Raw genomic sequence first — 18,990 nt, forward strand, 5'->3', positions numbered from 1 at the left:
AAGAAAACTATAGTTCAAAATGCCCTTAGCAAGGTATGGTAGCCCCAAACAGTCAGAAAAAAAAACAAAAAAGAAAACTATAGTTCAAAATGCCCTGAGCAAGGTATGGTGGCACAAGCCTACAATCCAAGTGCTCATGAGGGCACTAACAGGACTAGGAATTAAAAGGCCAACCTAGGCTACAGAGAAAATTCTTAACCAGTCTAGGCTACATGAGGTCTGTCTCAAACAACAACAACAACAAGACAAAATAAAATAAACAAGATCCATGCTTCAACAGCACAGGAACGGTGCTGCCTAATGGTTACAAGGCCACACCAAGAGATAGGGACCTTACACAGTACCAGACCTCAGATTTCATTCACTAATACCTACAGAGCCAGAGCAAATAAAGTCCACTAACAGTGGTCACAAAAATTCAGTTTATGGCTTTCTAAATGCTGCTGAATCATTAAATGTAATCATTATCTACCAGGAACTGTATGCAATCTGACTTAGATTAATAAGGACCAGACCAGAGAGACAACACTACTTTTTGAAAGGATCTCTCTATGTATATTGCCCTGGCTGGTCTGGAACAAGAGATCTGCCTGCTTCTGCATTCCAAGAACTAGAAATATGAGCAGACACTACTACTTTTTAATCATGTGCTATTTTCTAATCTGTTTATCTAATATAAAAAATTATGTCTAACTATTTAATATGAATTATAGTATTTAAATATGGTATTATACACATTTAAAGGGTTTCTTTAAGTATGTACTTCTTGGTACTTTTAAATTCTATTAACTCAGTAATATTTCACCACTACACAGCCTGGGTGATGGCAAATGAATCCAAGTAACACGCTATGTACCAAAAAAACCAGTACACAACACTATAAATAGAACCTTAAAGATAAAGAATACGGTTATGGGTAGATAGATAAAAATAATTATAATTTACACTTCAGCAGTGTGAGATTTTCTATTCTTCAAAATTAAAAGAAAAGGGAAGATAGCAACTTGATCAGTAAAAGTATCTAGTTTTACTCAAACCCATAAATATATAACTACTATGTCACAGTGCCTGAAAAACATAAACTCAAATACATAGCACAAAGCCTAATTAAACTCAATTTACCAAAAAGTTAACTAGATCTATCTCAGTTGAAACAAGTGGTGCTAAAAGTCTCACTCTCTCTACATGTGAGCGTCACATGGCAGGCAGAGTAATCCACTGTTGCTTTGCACACACAGATTTTGGTTATCCTAACAGATGCTGGAAAAACTGATGCTCAAGGCCTTGGGTTCCCTTTTAATCCATTCTGTATTCTCCTTTTTGCCTCCGTGCTGCCCACACTGGGTTTCCAGTGAATAAATAAGATCACCAATTACTAACAAAGTGAGTAGATTCATATAATCCATTTCCAGTGTCTGTCTGATTCTTTAACTTTCTTTTGCAGTGAAAAGCTTCTTTAGTGGGTTTTCATATACCTTATTTACACACTGAATAAATAATCCCTACAGACAAAACATACCACCAAGTACTAGCAATGACACTGAATGTTCATTCTCCTTGATCAATCAAGAACTGAGCTACGCCCTTCAATCTAACACATAAATAAGAAAATCATTACTTAAAATACTACCAAAAGCATTTGGATGCTGTTTCCTTGAATGAGTTCATACCATTAGTTCATGTACTAATGTTCCTAATTGTTAATGAACGTGACCTTTCTTCAGTGGCCTTTTCAATGTAGAAAAAGGGCAAGCCTTACTACTAAATACCACTCTAGCAAGAGCCCAGAAAACTCCACTTCCTATATCTTGTTAGGGTCTCAAGAATTACATAGAACACACCCTCCCAGGCCAGAGAAGCCCTGAACATTACCTTCCGAAGACTGTGCTTATCTGTCCTAAGTCTTTTCCTGGGTGCATCTTCCATATTGACATCTTCAGAAGGCTCATCTGATCTCTTTGTGTGGGTCCTTTTTTTCCCATTTGTATTTCCTTAAAATGAAGAGTGAGAGTTGGGGTAAATGCACAGAATAGTGTCCAATGCTGCTCTGGCATTCAGCGTGCAAACTAGGGATAGGTATTCTGCAAACAGGCTCATGCCCAAGGCTTATACCTTAAAAATCCAATCTCTTTGCAAAAGAACTAGGAACCCACAAATATTTTATCTTTTTTTTTTTTTTTTAAACAAATACATTACATGTGGACATGGTAATACCAGCATACAGGAAGGCTTAGCATGAAACAGTTTGAGCTCAGTACCAGCTTTGGCTACACAGCAAGACACTATCTCAGGGTAGGGGGAAAAAGTATTTATTCGAAAACATGCAAAGACAAGTAGTATTTAAGTGAACTTTTAAAAAAACTACAACTTTGAGGTTAGAAAGATGGTTCAGTGATACAGAGCACTTGTTCTTGCAGTGGACCGAGGTTTTAGTCCCAAAATCCACTAAGCAGCTGATAATCATCTGTAATTCATTTCAGGGGATCCAAAACCTTCTTCTGGCCTCTGTATGAATATACACATATTCAGGCAAAACATTCAAACACATAAAAACATCTAAATTTTTAAAAGATTTATTTAGTTATTATTTTATGTGAGTACACTGTAGCTATCTTCAGACACCAGAAGAGGACATTGGATCTCATTACAGATGGTTGTGAGCCACTATGTGGATGCTGGGAATTGAACTCAGGACCTTTGGAAAAGCATTCAGTGCTCTTAACCACTGAGCCATGTCTCCAGCCCACATCTAAATATTTTTAAATAAAAAATAAACATAAGAACTACAACTTGCTACTATGTATTCTCTTAAGTAACTATTTTTTGTTTGTTTTTATTTGTTGAGACAGAGTTTTCCAGTATATCCCTGGCTGTCCTGGAACTCACTATGGAGGCCAGGTGGCTTCCTACTCAGAGATCTGCCTGCCTCTGCCTCCCAAGTGTTGAGATTAAAGGGTGTGGTGCCACCACCACCAGACTTAAATAACAAATTTTAAGTAGCAAAGTTACAGCTGCATCTGAAAATTCAGGCCTTCCTGCTATACATTTGTACCTTATTTTAGGTGTCTCTGGAAATATCATTAATATACAATAAAGTATTCAAATATCACTAACTTAGAAAGAAATGATGGTAGGCAAAAAAAAAATTCTAGAGCCAACTACTTTGAATATGCCAATGTTTATTTTGAATACAAATACTTTATTTTCATTTGCATAACTGTTAGGGTTCTATTTATCACACTTCTGTGTGTGTGTGAGAGAGTAAGAGTGTGTGTGAGTGTGTGAGTAGTAGTAGTAGTAGTAGTAGTAGTAGTAGTAGTAGTAGTAGTAGTGAAGATAAAACCCAGGGTTTAAATTATATCCCTCCCCAGGCATCTTTTTACTTTTTATTTTGAGAAAGAAAAACATACTATGTTGGCTAGAAATACCTTAAATCCTCCTGACTACAACTCCAAATACACTTATTATTTAGGGTTAGCTAACCTGGCTTATGCCTGCCTGCCCCTCTTAAGTACACCAGCCATACTGAAAAGAAATATTACTCAAGACTAAGTGTATTAGCACACCATGAGGCAAATACAATTTTTTTTAAAGTTCACAAACTCTAAACATTCTTGCTATTTTAAATTACAGCATCTAAACAAAGATGGGCAAAATGAAAATGGGTGAGCCTATTCAGGATCAATACAATGACTTGATATGGAACTCTAGTATTCAAGGGAGAATGAGCCACACAGGCTCACATATTTGAATGTGAATGCTTGGTCCCCAGAAGGTGGAACAGTTTGGGACTGATTAGGAGGTGTATTACTGGGGGTAGGCTTTGAGGTTTCAAAAGCCCACACCATTCCCAGTTGGCCTTCCCTGACACATGCTTATAGATCAGTTATTGCTCTAGCACCATGTCAATCTACCTTCTATCATGATAACCTCCAGGATGATCATGAAATCATCTTCTAAAATTTTAAGTCCCCAATGAATTCTTTCTTCTATAAATTGCCTTGGTCATGATGCCTTGTCACAGCAAGAGAAAAGTAATTAAAAGGCCTAGCAAATCCTAAATCAAGATAATCACATTCCACGAAAAGTAGAAGGGTGACTGATGTATGTATTATAATCACAATCTAACACTTGGTAGCTATTCTAGGACTACCTAGGACACCTTGGCTTTCATATCTAACACCTCCAAAACTCCATTATAAATCCGAGTTAGAAACAGTTTCTGTACTTTTTACTTAACATTTAAATATATTACACTTTATTTTTTTTCATTAACAGGATTTTTTGGGGGAGAGGGAGTGTTTTGTTTTTTACAACTCATGTGTCCCAGTGTTTACACACCACAACCTGTTAGACGTTTAGACATTTTCTCTAGTTCTTCCTCACCTTGCCATAGGCCAAACTGATATTTGATGTAGTATGCCTTCAAGTTTTCAAGCTCGAAAGCCTAGAAATGAGACACCCAAGTGAAGGTAAACCAGTCATCTTACTTACAAGTACTCAAGCGCACAGGCCAGAACTAACTGCTCTCACTGGGCCTGACCTATTGAACTAGGACTGGAGTGCCAGAAGTACCTACCTTTCTTTCTTTCCTATGTCACCCTTCAAGTAGTATAGCCAGAATCCCTACTTTGTATAAACAGTAAAATGAAGGTCCTGTAGACCATCCAAAACACACCTGCACGGGTGATTGGGAAAAAACAGCAATGACACAGGCATGGATTTGGAATACTGTAAATGTGGCCACATGCTATACATCACACCCAAGCAGAAGACATATATATAGGTGTATGTTTACCAGAGTCTTCTTCAGACTGGGCAGAGATCATTAGGGAAAACTTTGTATTATATCGTGCTTTCTGCTTTTCGTTGAGCATGCTCCATTGGGACCCAAGCAATTCTTCAATCTCCTCCCCTGAGGCATCTGGGTGTTCAGCTACAACCTATGAACAAAAAAAGGAGGGCAATAAGAACTCTATACTCACAAAATTCATTGCGAGTTACGTAAAATCAAATATAGTTCTTTAGAATTGCATATGTAGAATTTTTATTCCCATAACAGAATTATGTCCCAGAAAATTTGGCTCAAAGAAAACTAACACATAACTGATACAGTCATTCACTAAAAATTTCTAAGTGAAAATAACTGATAAATGATGCTGAGAAAACACATATTTTTCTAAAATCACTCAATTATTTAAGTCAAGTCACAATTTTCCAGGCATTCTTGAAAAATTAATAGTCAGACAAGTTGTGCAAAAATATTCCTAATGAGCATGGAGTGAGATTTTGGTTTGTCATCTTCACCAACTACAACAGTTTAACTCCATTTGTCAATCCATGTCATAGACAGACAAGTCTATAACAAACAAGATATACAGACAACAGTCTACCAACAAGAAAACCCCAATTTTTGTCTAAGCCAGCACAAAGACAACAGATCTACACAAGCAACAGATTCTCCAGTTACAGGGGATCAATACCTTCAGAGTATGCTCAGAGTGCCCCATCCCATCTTACCAGCAAAGAAAGTACATTTCCACAAGTCTAGGTGGTTCAGATGCACAGTAATGATTAATGAGTAACCTCCAGCTTTAACTGCAGATGGCAATAAGCCCAGGAGGTAAAAGTCAATGGAGTTTAGATCCTGCCTAAGTCTAGAATGGAGCTGATGACTATATAATAATGAATATTCATGAATTCAATATATAAGTCTCTGTCTATGTGTGGGGCTGAACAACACCTCTTTATGTACTTATCAGTCGCTGAAACTCATCTGTAAATTGCCATTTTGTCCCTTAAGATTGGCTAATGACAAATCTTGTCATTTCAATTGTATACGGTGTCCTTGACACATAAGAAAAAGAGATCTCCATTTTAAAACAGTTCCTTCACAATCTGTAGTCAGTTTAGCTTATTTTAAAAAGCCTTTCCTTGAGCCCTGGAGGGGCTGCTCAGCCCTCAGTTAAGAGCATTAGCTGCTCTTTTAGAGGAACTGGTTTGACTTGCAGCGCCCACATAGTGGCTAAGAAATGATTTTGACTCCAATTCCTTCGTCTGGGAATGTTATGCCTTCTTCTGGCCTCTGAGGCAGGCAGGGACATAAGCAGTGTACAAACAAGAAAATAAATTTTATTTATTTAATAACCAAAAAGTATTTTAGAAAGAAAATAATCCTTTACTCTCCTGAGGTAGAAAACTCCTCTTCTATATAGACCAAAGCTTCTGTTTGTCTGCTTTTAACTTATTTTATAAGTGTTTTGCCTGCATATGTCTGCACACCATGTGCACATCTGGTTGTCCAGAGTTCAGAAGAGTGTAAGATCCCCCTGGAACTAGAATAATTACAAATAGGCGTAAAGTACTACATGTGTGCTAGGAATTGAATGTATCTGTTCAGAGTATTATTAAGGTTTTCCATTGGAATGGACTTAAACTACTTTTGTGCTTTTAAATGTCCTTAATAGTCTAGTGCATATCCAGTTTGAAAACTAATACTTTCTAAAACTTCAGGGCACTTAAAATGCTGGACATGAAAGTTCTTATTCTGCCATGTCCTTGCATCTGCCATGCCTCCATTACTCTATCCTCACTTTTACAGCTTGAGCTCTGGAAGAACAGCTAGTGCTCTTAATCACTGTGCCATCTCTATAGCCTCTGTTTAATTTTAAAGATAATGCCTCACTATGTAGTGCAGGCTAGCTGCCTGACTGCTGGCCAAGTGCTGGGATTAAAGGTGTGTACCACCACGTTCAGCTTTTGACTGAGCTTTGAAAACCACCCATGATTACAGGGCATGGTAGTAGTGCACAGCTCTAATCGCAGCATTCTGGAAGCAGAAGCAAGGAGTTCTTTGTTAAGTTCTAGGCCAGGCAGAGCTACACAGTGAAACCCTGTGCCTAAATATTTTAATAATCATTTATTCTGTGTGTGGCCAGAGTCCAGACATTGACTCCTGGGAGGCAGAGTTGCAAACATTTGTGAACCAATTTGACATAGGTAGTAAAAAATCAAACTCTACCCCTCTGCATGAACAGTATGAGCTCTTTACCATTGATTCACCTTTCCAGCCTCAATAGACTTTCTAATTCTTAAATAACCTTCCATTCCCAAGGAAGACACTATTAATTCCATTTTGTCTTTTATTGAGAGGGAAGTGGTATATGTAGCCCAGGTTATCCTCAAATTCAATTATTCTGTGTCAGTCTCCAAATAGTGCTGATAGTACAGCTACACATTACTATACCCAACAAGATGCTACTCCAATATTTTCTCTGGGAAGACTTCTTTTTTTTTTTAACTTTAAACAAAATTTTATTACACAAAGGTTGTCACATAATTGGATACGTCTCTACTTTGTACACAATCATTCCCACCCTCCACAGAAAGGCTGCTTCTGAACTTCATGTGGTGACACAGCGCTACAGTCCCGATGCTAACAGAACAGTAGAGATGCCTCAGTGATTTAAGTTGAAAGCAGGACACTGGTTATGGCTCTTGCACCCAGCATCAGGAATGTACAAATGTCTTTATTCAAAAATACAAAATAAATTATCTGTAGGCATGGACAATGACAGCAGTAAACCATTATATATTGTCAAAGAAAACCAGTAACTGATGGTTACAGTGATCAGCCAGCCTTCTTCTCTTCAGTCATTTTCTTCAGGTGACTTCTCTGAAGTTATCGGTGAGGAACCTGCCTTGAGCTTCCTGTCACAGTTCATTGATAAGGGCAAAGCACTATTCTAGGAGTTAGAACATGCCACCTCCCATACCCCCTTCCATTCCTTCTGGGAAGACTTCTAAGCTACCGTGTAGGGACAAAAATAACATGTTCCATAGTTTTCTTACAATACCCATAACCATTCAGTTACTCAGCTCCTTAAATTCTTCATGATCTTGTACCAGGTCATGCTGCCTGACACAAAACAGGAGCTGGTTAAATGCCCATGGATAATATTTGGACAAGAGATATTATTTTTCTTTTATTGTTAAATTAATTTTAAATTATGTATTCATTGTGTATATTACATGTGTAGAAAGAAGTCAGAGGACAACTTGGTGAAGATGGTTCTTGGTGAGTCTTGTTCCTTTCAACATAGCTGTAGCCATTTTATATTCAGTCTCCATTTTGCTCAAAAGGTGAAATTAAGTTCAGGTTCTCAGACTCTATATCCCAGAAGTAATTATCCAGAGCAATCACTACAGAATGTTACTAATAAGACAAAAAGTTATGGCTGAGTCACTTGTACCCTGTTATCTCAATGTTCTGAAACTCCCCTGTTCACCACCCATCCACTACCTTTCTTTCCTCCCACAGGACCAATCATTTTAAAGGTTAGCTGATAATACTTGTCTAGTTAGCCAAAAATGTATCATTTCACTGTTTGCCTTTGAACTTTGGAGCCTGGTTTTTCCTAAAAAACCCTGCTCCAAGGACTGGCTGGTACCACAACCAAGTTTTCCCTTCTTGTGGTCTTAGATGTCCAGTATTATGGTGTACGTTTAATAAACTTTTCTTGCTTAACTAAGATTGGTTTGAGTATGGTCTGTGTGAATATTTTCAGACCCTTACAGTTCTATCTTTCTACCAAGGGTATCCCAGGGACCAAACTAGGGTCATCAGTTGGTGAAAATGCCTTAATACACTAAGCCATCTCACTAGTCCAGACAGTATCTCTCTCTCCTCCCTCTCTATTATTGGAGAGGGGGGTTTCCAGACAGGATATGTAGTCCTGACTAATCTGGAACTCGCTCTGTAGACTAGGCTGGCCTTGAACTCAAGAGACCTATGGGCCTCTGTCTCCTAAGTGCTAGGATTAAAGGTAAGTATCACTATGATCCAGTTTTCTCTTTTGCTAAATATATATTTTTATTTGTATGAGCATTTGCCTTCATACATGTATGTGTAGCACATATAAGCTTGATACCAAAATAGGACGTTGGATCCCCAGGAACTGGAGTTATTTGTTGTGAGGTACCATGTGGGTGTTGGAGTATGAATCTAGGGCCTCTACAAGAAAAGTAACTATTGAGCCATCTCTCTAGCCCCCAGATACTACTAATTACTAGTGACTTTAATATGTATTCTGAATTCTGAACAACAAAAGAAATTCCATGGAAGTAAAATTAAAGGAGACATTATACTAGAGAGGGCTTCATGACTCATACTATAAAGAGCCTTGGTCCTTATGATGGAAATGAGATATAGGTACCAAGAGATGATATATTTTATGGTAAAATATAAAAGTATTTAAATACTTTACTCATTTATATATTATTATCCTCTGAAGTATTATAGAAATAAATCTTCAACATACTTGGTGTTAACATCATCATCTTTTTAAGTGAACATGAACTGAATACTTCAAAATAGCTTGTTAAAGAGAAAAGGCTCACCAAGAGCTGTAGTCTAGGAATAAGCCCAGCAAAGGGAGGCCATTGAGATTCATTTCCCACTTCCCACTGTTGCTCAATCTTTTTATGCCCTTTGAAGGAACATGGTGGCAACCAAGTCTACAAATGTCTGTGTTCCAACAGTAACTGTTACATCTAAAAACTAGACTGTACCAGTATACTAAGAAACAGGATTCTGCACTAAAGGGGTGTTCAACAAATTTGGAACTCAGAATCCATCAGAGTACTTACCTCATCTCTGTGCTTTTGACAAAAGACTAAAAACTGAGCTGCTGAGTCTCCCTTCCTGCTCCTAGGAGCAGAACCTGTGGACTTTTTCCTTCCAGCAGGAGAGCCTACAACTCTCTTAGGTTCAGCCTCAGCCATCTTTGGAGATGTATTCTTTTCTGTGCCAGGGTCACCATCTTGGTTCTCAGCAGAACTAGACCTTTTGGCTCTTCGCCTTCTCTTTATGGGAATATCCTCTTCTCTCATAGACCCAGGGTCTACAGCAGCTTCTTCACTGGCCCCTGAAGAGTCCACCATTTCTCCCAAAGATTCTGTAGCAATGCCAGCCTCCTTAGCCACTTGAGGGTTGAGGTGCAGTTGGTCCCCCACATAAAGGAAAGTAAATTTGGCTTTCCGCTCCTCTATTGACATGCTAGCAGCTTCTTCAGCTTGGACAATGCCCATTTCCCACTGGGCTCTCAATCTCCCCGAAATAGGTTTCAACAACTGAAAAGAAAATAAATTACAAATTTTATTGCATAATATAAAAGGTGTCTCAGTTAAAAACACTTTTACAATGTTATCAGATTAGGAAAACCTATAAAAACCCAACTAAAAATTTAGATATAACTCAGATGACAACTACTGTCTCTTTAAACTAGCAATCAACTCTAATACCTTTAACTAATAGTTTCTATCTATAAAAGGAAATAAGATAAGAAAAATTATTCCTGGGAGTCATCAAATGAGTAAAAGAAAACTCACATACTTGGGTAAAAATAAATGACAAATGTAGGCTGGGCATGTTGGCTCACATCTTTAATTCCAGGGCTAGGGAGGCAGAGACAGAGGCAGGTGGATCTCTATGCATTCAAGTCCAGCCAGGGCTACATAATAAGACCCTATCTCAAAAAAAAAAAAAAAAAAAAAAAAAAAGGTAAATGACCAACATAAGAAATCACTTGAATCAGCTATAGTCACACTAAAGGAATGTCTATCACCTTGATTTTCTCAGCTTTCGTGGGTGCCTGCTTGGCACTTTCTTGGCATAATTTTTCAAATTGTCCTTCTCCTTCAAAAGCAACAAGGCTCTTCTCAAATATCCAAGCTCTTTCTGGGGCATCACCAAAGAACTGTACATGATACTGGCGTGCACTTTTTTTCTGACCTAATTTTAAAAATAAAAAACACGAACATTAGAATTTGGGATAAAACTGGGCAAATCTACTACTGCTTTGAAATTATTTTACTTAATGTTGTTTGTGCTTATTAATCTTAATAAGAATTCTACCTTTTTATCCTCAATATACTCCACGCACAAGAAGAAAATCCACTAGTCAGAGATACAGAGAAGGCACAAAAGGATACTGGGGGAAAAGAAGCTAAATAAAACCACTTCTTCATCTTAAAGAGATTTTAGACATGACAAGACTTCAGCAGAAGGGCACTTCCACAGAAGCTAACACCGCAGGTCTGGCTGGACTTAGTAACCCGTCCCTACCTATTAACAAGCTCACCAGCCCACTGCCAGGGCATCTGTTGCCTTCTCCTAACTATACCATGGGTACAGTGCTTAAATAAGAGCATTCAGCCTCAAAGAGTCCCTGAGACCACAGCAGATCCCTCAGATATCCCTTTGTCACTCTTAGCTACAGGAAGAAGTACAGCCAGAGGAATAAGCAGAGCCTACTAACCCTTGAAACTTCAGATTTTGCTGAGGTTGAAGGAGAGACAGACAGATAAGCCAGTCAAAAGGTCACTGAAAAAAGACTTCAGTAACAAGAGCAGAGATCTTTAGCCTTTATCCTAAAGGAAATAAAAGCAAACTTCCTGGATAGCTACAACACCAAGAAGAAAAACCTCTTCACTGTATCTTTAAAGATGCCTCCAGTAAAGCAACAGATAGTGAGTCCAACCCTCTAAAGCAAAGGTGGTCAGGTGTCAACAGCTTTACGTTTGTAGCTACAGCAGCTCTGAATACTATGCTCATACACAAAGCTAACACAAGGACCCAGGACCAGGAAGCTTCCCACAAAAATAAAACTAGAAATAGAGGTTCTGGACAAGCTCTCAAGGTAATAAACCCAAAAGTGCAAGGTAAAGACACTGAACAGAGAAATATCCTGTTTGCTAGGGAAAAAGAGGAGATTAATTTTTTTCTTGCTTTTTAATTATTTTAATACTTTTATTTTATCTTATTTTGAGACAGGGTTTCTGTGTGCTGCCCTGGCTGTTCTGGAACCTGCTTTGTAAACCAGGCTAGCTCAAACTCAAAGATCCACCTACCTCTGCTTTGAGAATATTAGGATTAAAGGAGTATGCCACCATGCCCCACTAAGTTTTATTTTTATTATTTTATGTATCTAAGTTTTTGCCTGCACAATGGCTAGATTCAATTCCCAGCACTCACATGGCAGCTCACTACCTGTACCTGTAACTCCAGTTCTAGGAAATCCAATGCACTCTTCTGACCTCCACAGGCATTGCACACACAGTGCACACAAACACATTCAGACATCCATACATATAAAATAAACAATAACTATATGTATACCTATACACAGATACATACATATATACATGTGTATATGTATGTATATATGTGTATATGTATGTATAAAATTTAAGGCCAGAGAGATGGTTCAGTGTTTAAGAGTACTTGTTGTTCTTGCAGAGGACTCCAGTCTGATCAGTCTACAGAACCCATATAGTAACTGACAACTGTCCATAACTCCAGTTTCAGGGGATAGAGTGCCTCTTCTGGCTTCCTTCATCACTAGATACACACACAATGCACATACATATACACAGGCAGACACTCTTACAAAATAACAGTAAATCTTTTTCTAAAGTTGTAGTAATGGCTGAGAAATGCTCAGTGGTTGAGAGCACCTCTTGTTCTTACAAAGGACCTGAGTTCAGTTAGCAGTACCTTCCTCTAGTGACTGATGAGTACCTGTAACTCCAGCTGGAGATCTAGAGCACACACACAGCACATATTTGTGCACATAAACAAAATTAAATCTTTTTTAAAAAGTTTAAGTTAAGAAATCTAGAAAAAAAATATTAATATGAGCAGTATTTACTACTGTGGAAACCTAAGGTATCAATCAAAGAGGTCCCATACCCAGACAACAGACTTTTGGAAAGATCAACAGAGAAAAGAAATTTACTCAGGCCAGCCCGATGGTGCTCTTAGGAGGCAGAGACAGGCAGTTCTCTGTTAGTTTGAGACCAAATCTGGTCTATACAATGAGTTCTGTCAGCCAGAGCTACATGACACATCATCTCTCTCTTTTTAAAAACGTACTTTATGTATATGTGTAGTTGTCTTCAGACACACCAGAAAAGGGTGTCGGATCCCATTACAGATGGTTGTGAGCCACCATGTGGTTGCTGGGAATTGAACTCAAGACCTGTGGAAGAGCAGTCAGTGCTCTTAACAGCTGAGCCAGGAGCCATCTCCCCAATCCCAAAAATCCTTTATAGTATATAAAATGAATTAAGTTTTGTTGTTGTTGTTGTGTATTTTTACAAGACAGGGTTTCTTTATGTAGCCTTAGATGCCCTGGAACTAGCTCTGTAGACCAAACTAGCCTCAAATTAAGAGATCTGCCTGTCTCTGTCTCCTAAGTGCTAAATTAAAGTATCTGAATTAATATTGATTTAAATAATGTTTTAAAATAGTTACTGTCAGGCTGGAGAGGGCTCAACAGCTAAGAGCATTTGTTCTTCCAGAGGACCCAAGAGACAAAGGATAGGAATCAGCATGCTTAAGATTATGATTTAGACTCTGGTGGAACACCAAAGCCCCAAACTAGGTAAAGTAGTACCTGGCAAAAAGTACAAGTAAAAGATGGCAGATATACTCAGTAGAGAAAAATATATAAAATTTTTATTATTTATTTATTTATTTATTCTGTGTGTATGTGTTTATGTGCATGCATGTGCACTTCACACTGTGCAGTTTTTTCCAGCTACCATTTGAGAACCAATCAAACTCAGGTCATCAGAATTGGTAGCAAGTACCTTTTTACCCACTGAGCAATCTTGCCATCCCTTGGTAAAAAATTTTAACACAGTTCTATATAAATAAAGATTCCAGATACTATAGTATACAAATGATGCAAAAGTCAGAAAAAGAAGTGGCAGTTCAAAACAACCCCCACATGACTGCACCAAGGCTGTATGATGTTCATTCTCCCTCAAAAGAATACACATTTCTGATTTGAAAACCTTGAAGTGCATCCCAGGGTTCCCAGAGCCCTTGGGAAAGACTCCCCTCATTCTGGAAAAAACTAGAATATTAAAAAGTCCTACAAGGAATCAAAGACAAAACCAAGCCACAGGTTCCCCTCTTTCTATGAGCCCTATAAACTATTAAGTGCTTCTCATCACACAGCAAAACACTATATCCTTAAGACAGAGGCCAAGGCAGGACAAGCATGGTAGTCAGATTCCCCTTATCTTAAGCACATCCCTTTCAGTCCAAACTTGCTAGCACAAAAGGTCCTGTCATTCTCTCCAACTACCTGTACACAGCCAGCTAACAGACCTGTATGTGGCATGCAGATGGCAATACAATGACCCAGAACCAAATGGGAGCAGGCACCATTCCTGTCAGACCTCAAAACTATGGCCAAAAACCAGGTGGCACATGTTTCAGTATACCACAAAGGACCATACAAAACTGAGTGGTCAGAAGTAGTTCTAGGCCAGAATACCAACCTTGAATCATCATAGCTGTGGTTGTCCACATTTCTGAGGGGTGCACATGTCAAGAACATAAACTTATCTATATGTAACACACCTTACCTTCTTCAAATCAAATTCAAACTTTACTCTAGAAGAGCTTTCCAAAGCCAGGCATAGTAGCACACATCCCAGCACTAGAGGCTAAAGCAGAAGGATCACAAGTTTTATAAGGACCAACCTGAACTACAAGTCTCAAAAATAAATAAGTAAATCAAACTACATGATCCTTTGTTACTTTTCCTCCCAAACAACTTCCTGTGGGTTGTTCTTATATAATTAACATACTTATGGGCTAAGTTATCTTTTATTTTTTAACCATTTGCTTTGTATCAATAACATTTTAAATATGTTCTTGAGCTGTTTCATCATCCACTTTATTCAGGTTTTCTAAATCAGATTATCATTTCTAGCTTTCTCCCTGTTTCCCAAACCCAATTAAATGGAGAGTTTTATAATTCAAAGTTAATATATATCAAATATTAATCTACAAATAATCACTATATATTTAAGTAATAATTTTTGCCATAAAAGTTGAGACTTAATAAAAGCTAAAAAGTGTTGCCCCAGCTAGAGAGAGATGGCTCAGTGGTTTAGAGCGATTGTTCTTGCAGAGGACTCGGGTTTGGTTCTTAGCACCCACATGGTAGCTCACAAGCACATATATCTCAAAGGAGACAATGCTGCCTTCTGACCTCCACAGGCACCAGGTATGCACATGGTTCATGTACATACATGTAGGCAAAAAAACACATAAAACATAAATACATCTAAAAATTATTCTTAAAAGTTATTCACCTGTTAGCAGCAGTTCAATCAGATAAACCCTATATTTAGGAAATGGATATGTCACATCTGAACCAATCACCCACCTTAAGAAGAATGGTAAAATAGCTAGTAAGGCCACTTAGCAAAGCATGGGAAAGAAACACACAAATTAGAAAGGTTTGGTGCAGAAGGGGAAGATGGGGGAAAAAAAGAATTTAGTACCTTTAAGTTTTGTATGATTGTGTAGGAGTGGATCAGCAGAAACCATGCAAGGCCACCAAGGGTAACCTGACACTTTGGACCACACCAAATCACCAACATTGTATTTTAGTAAGAGGTCCCTATCTCTGCCAGTACTTGGACAGGACTCCTTCTTAACTGGAATCTGTAAGTGAACATCAAAAAAACAAATATTAACATTCAGTAATTATCCTTAAATTCAACCTTCTATCTATAAAAGAAAAAGTATTAATCAGAAGTTTAAAGGCTCAAAACACAGTATGGAGAGGACTGGGGTATAGTTCACTTGTCTTCATGCTTTCAGGGCCTGATCTTCAGAGAACACTTCGCTTATGGATTCTAGATTTCACCTTCAAAATCAATCACTTCTCACAACGGCTTTCTCTTATTCTCATCTAACGCATTAGTGTAAGACCTGACAAATAACAAGTTCTCAGTATTACTAAGTTGGTGCCTTATTCACAGAACCCTCAAAGCATTTTGCCCCCTACCCCTAGCCAATACATATCTGATAGCTAGTCTTTGAGAACATACATCTAGTCAATATATCAACCTCCTGTGCTGAAGCAGTGGCCCTAGCCCCACCATCAGTATAGAGACAAGTGCTATAAGTATTCAAAACTCTCTTACGCTAAGTTTCTCCATCTCTTTAACATGGGCAAATTGAACATCATCTCTTAGGGCAATTCCTCCTCTTGTTGAATAGTCACCCACAAATCTCATTGGCTATTACAGATTTGTAAGCACAACAGAGTAGACTACTGGAGATTCATATTATACTTTCAAGATGTTAGCTCAAAAGACTGAACAGCATTTTAGTATTACTTCACTGTGTAAGTAGAGAACACAATTTTGATCCAATCATGTGTCAAAACTAGGAAGAAAAGTCCAGTCTGTGATAATCATGTTCAGGCCTCTTCAAAAAACTGTGAAAGCATAAGGATCACTGCATCTGCAGGCATGGCCACAAACCTCTAAAGCAGTCCAGGTTATTATATTGGTCTTTTAAAATAATTACTTTTGGGCGGGCATGGTGATGCAAACTTTTAATCCCAAATCCTAGCACTTATGAAGCAGCAACAGGCAGATACCACCTCTGAGTTCCAAGTCAGGGCCACATACTGAAACCATTCCCCACTCCCCACCAAAAAAGGAAAAACAAAGATTTACCTTTGGAATTCCATTAACAAGAATGAAACAGTTCCTCAAAACCACTACCTTTAAACACTAAGCTACTTTGTAGTTTTAAAGATTTCAAGAAAATTTCAACTTTCTTTGTGATAATTCTAAACAAAATTTCACAACTACAATTTTAAACTAAATACTCCAATTTTCACAGTGCCAGTAATTCATTTGCATTTCAACTTACCTGTCTTGAGTTTTCTCAGAATACCACTGGGTGCAACTAAAAAAAAAAAAAATCAAAACACCTAGTACCCTCAAGGCCATCGGACTGAACCAACCGGGATTTGCTTGGTGTCCCTATTTCTTTCTACCAAGACCAAGGTTACTTAGCTGCTTTACATGATCTATACTCAAGTGTCAGGACCATTCTGCATATCACTTTTATGACACTGGTGACATAAACCATCTAACAGAATGATAACCATATATTCTTTCACCTTAAGTCAGGGCTTTTCCTTCTCAGCCTTTGATGAATGAATCAGTACATGCCTGTTATATACAAAGTGCTGAACTCTACACTAAAATCCAAAAACAGGAAGGTGTGATACACTTCCACTGTCAAGGAGGCAATCAGCTGCTAAACCACTTGGTTGAAAAGACCATTGAGTAGACAGTGGCATATGTAGAAAGGATGACAGCAGCATTCCTCCATAGCATAGCTCTGCTCCACCATTCACTAGATGGCACAGACTTAATAAGTTTAATGTATCTCCACTGAGCAGTTAGTCTAAAAATACCTGAGAAATGGAACCCATTAAAAACAGTAGACCTAATAAAGCCATGAAAATTGACAGACCTAGATTCAGAAATTACTGTTGTTTTCAGACAGGGTTTTATTGGCAACCCTAGCTGGCCTTGAACTCAGATATCTGCCCACCTCTGTCTCTTGCATGCTGGGATCAAAGGTGTGGACCACCACATCTAGCCTTTTTAGCCACTTTAATCACTAGGCTTCTCAAGTGGCACAGTTTATGGCTGTGGTAACTAATGAAAGCAATGTCCAGATAATTGCAAGCCCAATAACCAACCAGGAGCCAAGCCTCGATCTGTATCACCTGCACAGGACTAAGGCAAGACAGCAACTGCCACCATCAGGGTTTTTTCCCATCCCTTCTACCTATGGTCATATACTTTAAGGTATTCTACATAGGTCTCATGCACACCATTAATTGTCACAGAACCCAACAGAATCCTTCACAAATACCTTTTTATCTGCAGGACTTGATATCTTGGACACTAAAGCTGCTTCCACAAGGCCCTGCTCCAGTAAAGAGTCATATTTTATGCTCCTCTTCCTGTTCCTCCTAGTCTTATTATCCGATTTTTGTCCATTTTCTTCTGACTGAGACACATCAGCAGCGCCATCACCACAAATTGAAGATTCAAAGAGAGGTTTCCCATTCATGTATGTTTTGGTGATTTTCAGTTTAATTTCTGGAGAGCCATTTTTTATAGGAGTAGTATTGGGTGGTGTCCCAATTCCTTTTACTTCCTGGGACTCAAAACACAATTTAGTATCATGAGCACCAGGTTCTCCATTAAACACACAAGAAGTAAGATCTTTCAACTTCTCTGTTGGAAGAAAGGGGAGTGCATCATGGCCATTAAATTTCTGCATGACCCCCTCCTGCAGGCTGTTAGAAAGTTGAGCTTTGCTGAGGAATACAGAGCATTCGTGATTCACTTCACAGTTCTGAGTCTTTCCATTTGCACTGCCAAGGATTTCTGGTGCCTGCTTCATCTTCATGCACTTTACAACTTTCTGAACAGAAAGAGGACTTTTTCTGATGCTAAATTCCATCCAGCTTAGATGCTTTGGTTCTTAAAACACTACAGCATTAAAAAAAAAAAAAAAAGTAAAAGGAAGAAGAAAAAAAGCAACATATTACATTTTAAACCTAGGACAGGCATGTCAGTATCTCTATAGTTTTGTTGATGTTGGATTTCATTCGGCTTTGTCTTTTGAAACAACTTACAATGTTTTATAATGATTTAATATGTAGAAAGCAATTTTAATACCACCAATAATACAGCTGAAAAAAAAGATAAGGAATCATTTGTAAAAAGGGAAAATAGTCAGGACAGGTATACCAACAACAGCTAATGCGGGAGAACACCCAGTTTAAGAGTTCAACTTGTGAACTAGAGAGGCAGCTCTGTGTTCAGAGCTATTACTACTTTTGTAGAGGACCCAGTTTCAGTTCCCAGAAACCACATGGTAGTTCACAACTACCTGCAACTCAAGTTCCAAGAGTCTAACACTCACTCCCCATCTGGCCTTCACAGACACTAGGCACACTTGCAGTTTACAAATACACAGGCAAAATACCTATACACATTTTTTAAAGTAAAATAGTTAAAAATTATCACAGAGAAGCAGATTTTACTTAAGAGACTACGTTGCCATACCAAAATAGGGCA

The 18,990-nt window shown here is 38.2% G+C and overlaps 1 protein-coding gene across 2 annotated transcripts in view; it reads right to left on the reverse strand.

Moving 5' to 3' along the window:
- The window catches only part of NSD2 (nuclear receptor binding SET domain protein 2), a gene marked incomplete at its 3' end in the record, with an annotated part of 75,347 nt that overhangs the window by 35,833 nt on the left and 20,524 nt on the right, over window positions 1-18,990 (reverse strand). For both annotated transcript variants that reach the window (XM_080938702.1, XM_080938701.1), the window contains exons 2-7: window positions 17,774-18,399; window positions 15,367-15,529; window positions 10,626-10,792; window positions 9,649-10,131; window positions 4,799-4,943; window positions 1,873-1,991 (exon numbers count right to left, since the gene is read on the reverse strand). In XM_080938702.1, coding sequence (XP_080794828.1) covers window positions 1,873-1,991; window positions 4,799-4,943; window positions 9,649-10,131; window positions 10,626-10,792; window positions 15,367-15,529; window positions 17,774-18,370 — 1,674 coding nt within the window. In that variant the 5' untranslated portion in view covers window positions 18,371-18,399. The remainder of the gene's footprint in view (window positions 1-1,872; window positions 1,992-4,798; window positions 4,944-9,648; window positions 10,132-10,625; window positions 10,793-15,366; window positions 15,530-17,773; window positions 18,400-18,990) is intronic.

The sequence above is a fragment of the Micromys minutus genome (assembly GCF_963924665.1).
Source record: "Micromys minutus genome assembly, chromosome: 1".
Taxonomy (NCBI): domain Eukaryota; kingdom Metazoa; phylum Chordata; class Mammalia; order Rodentia; family Muridae; genus Micromys; species Micromys minutus.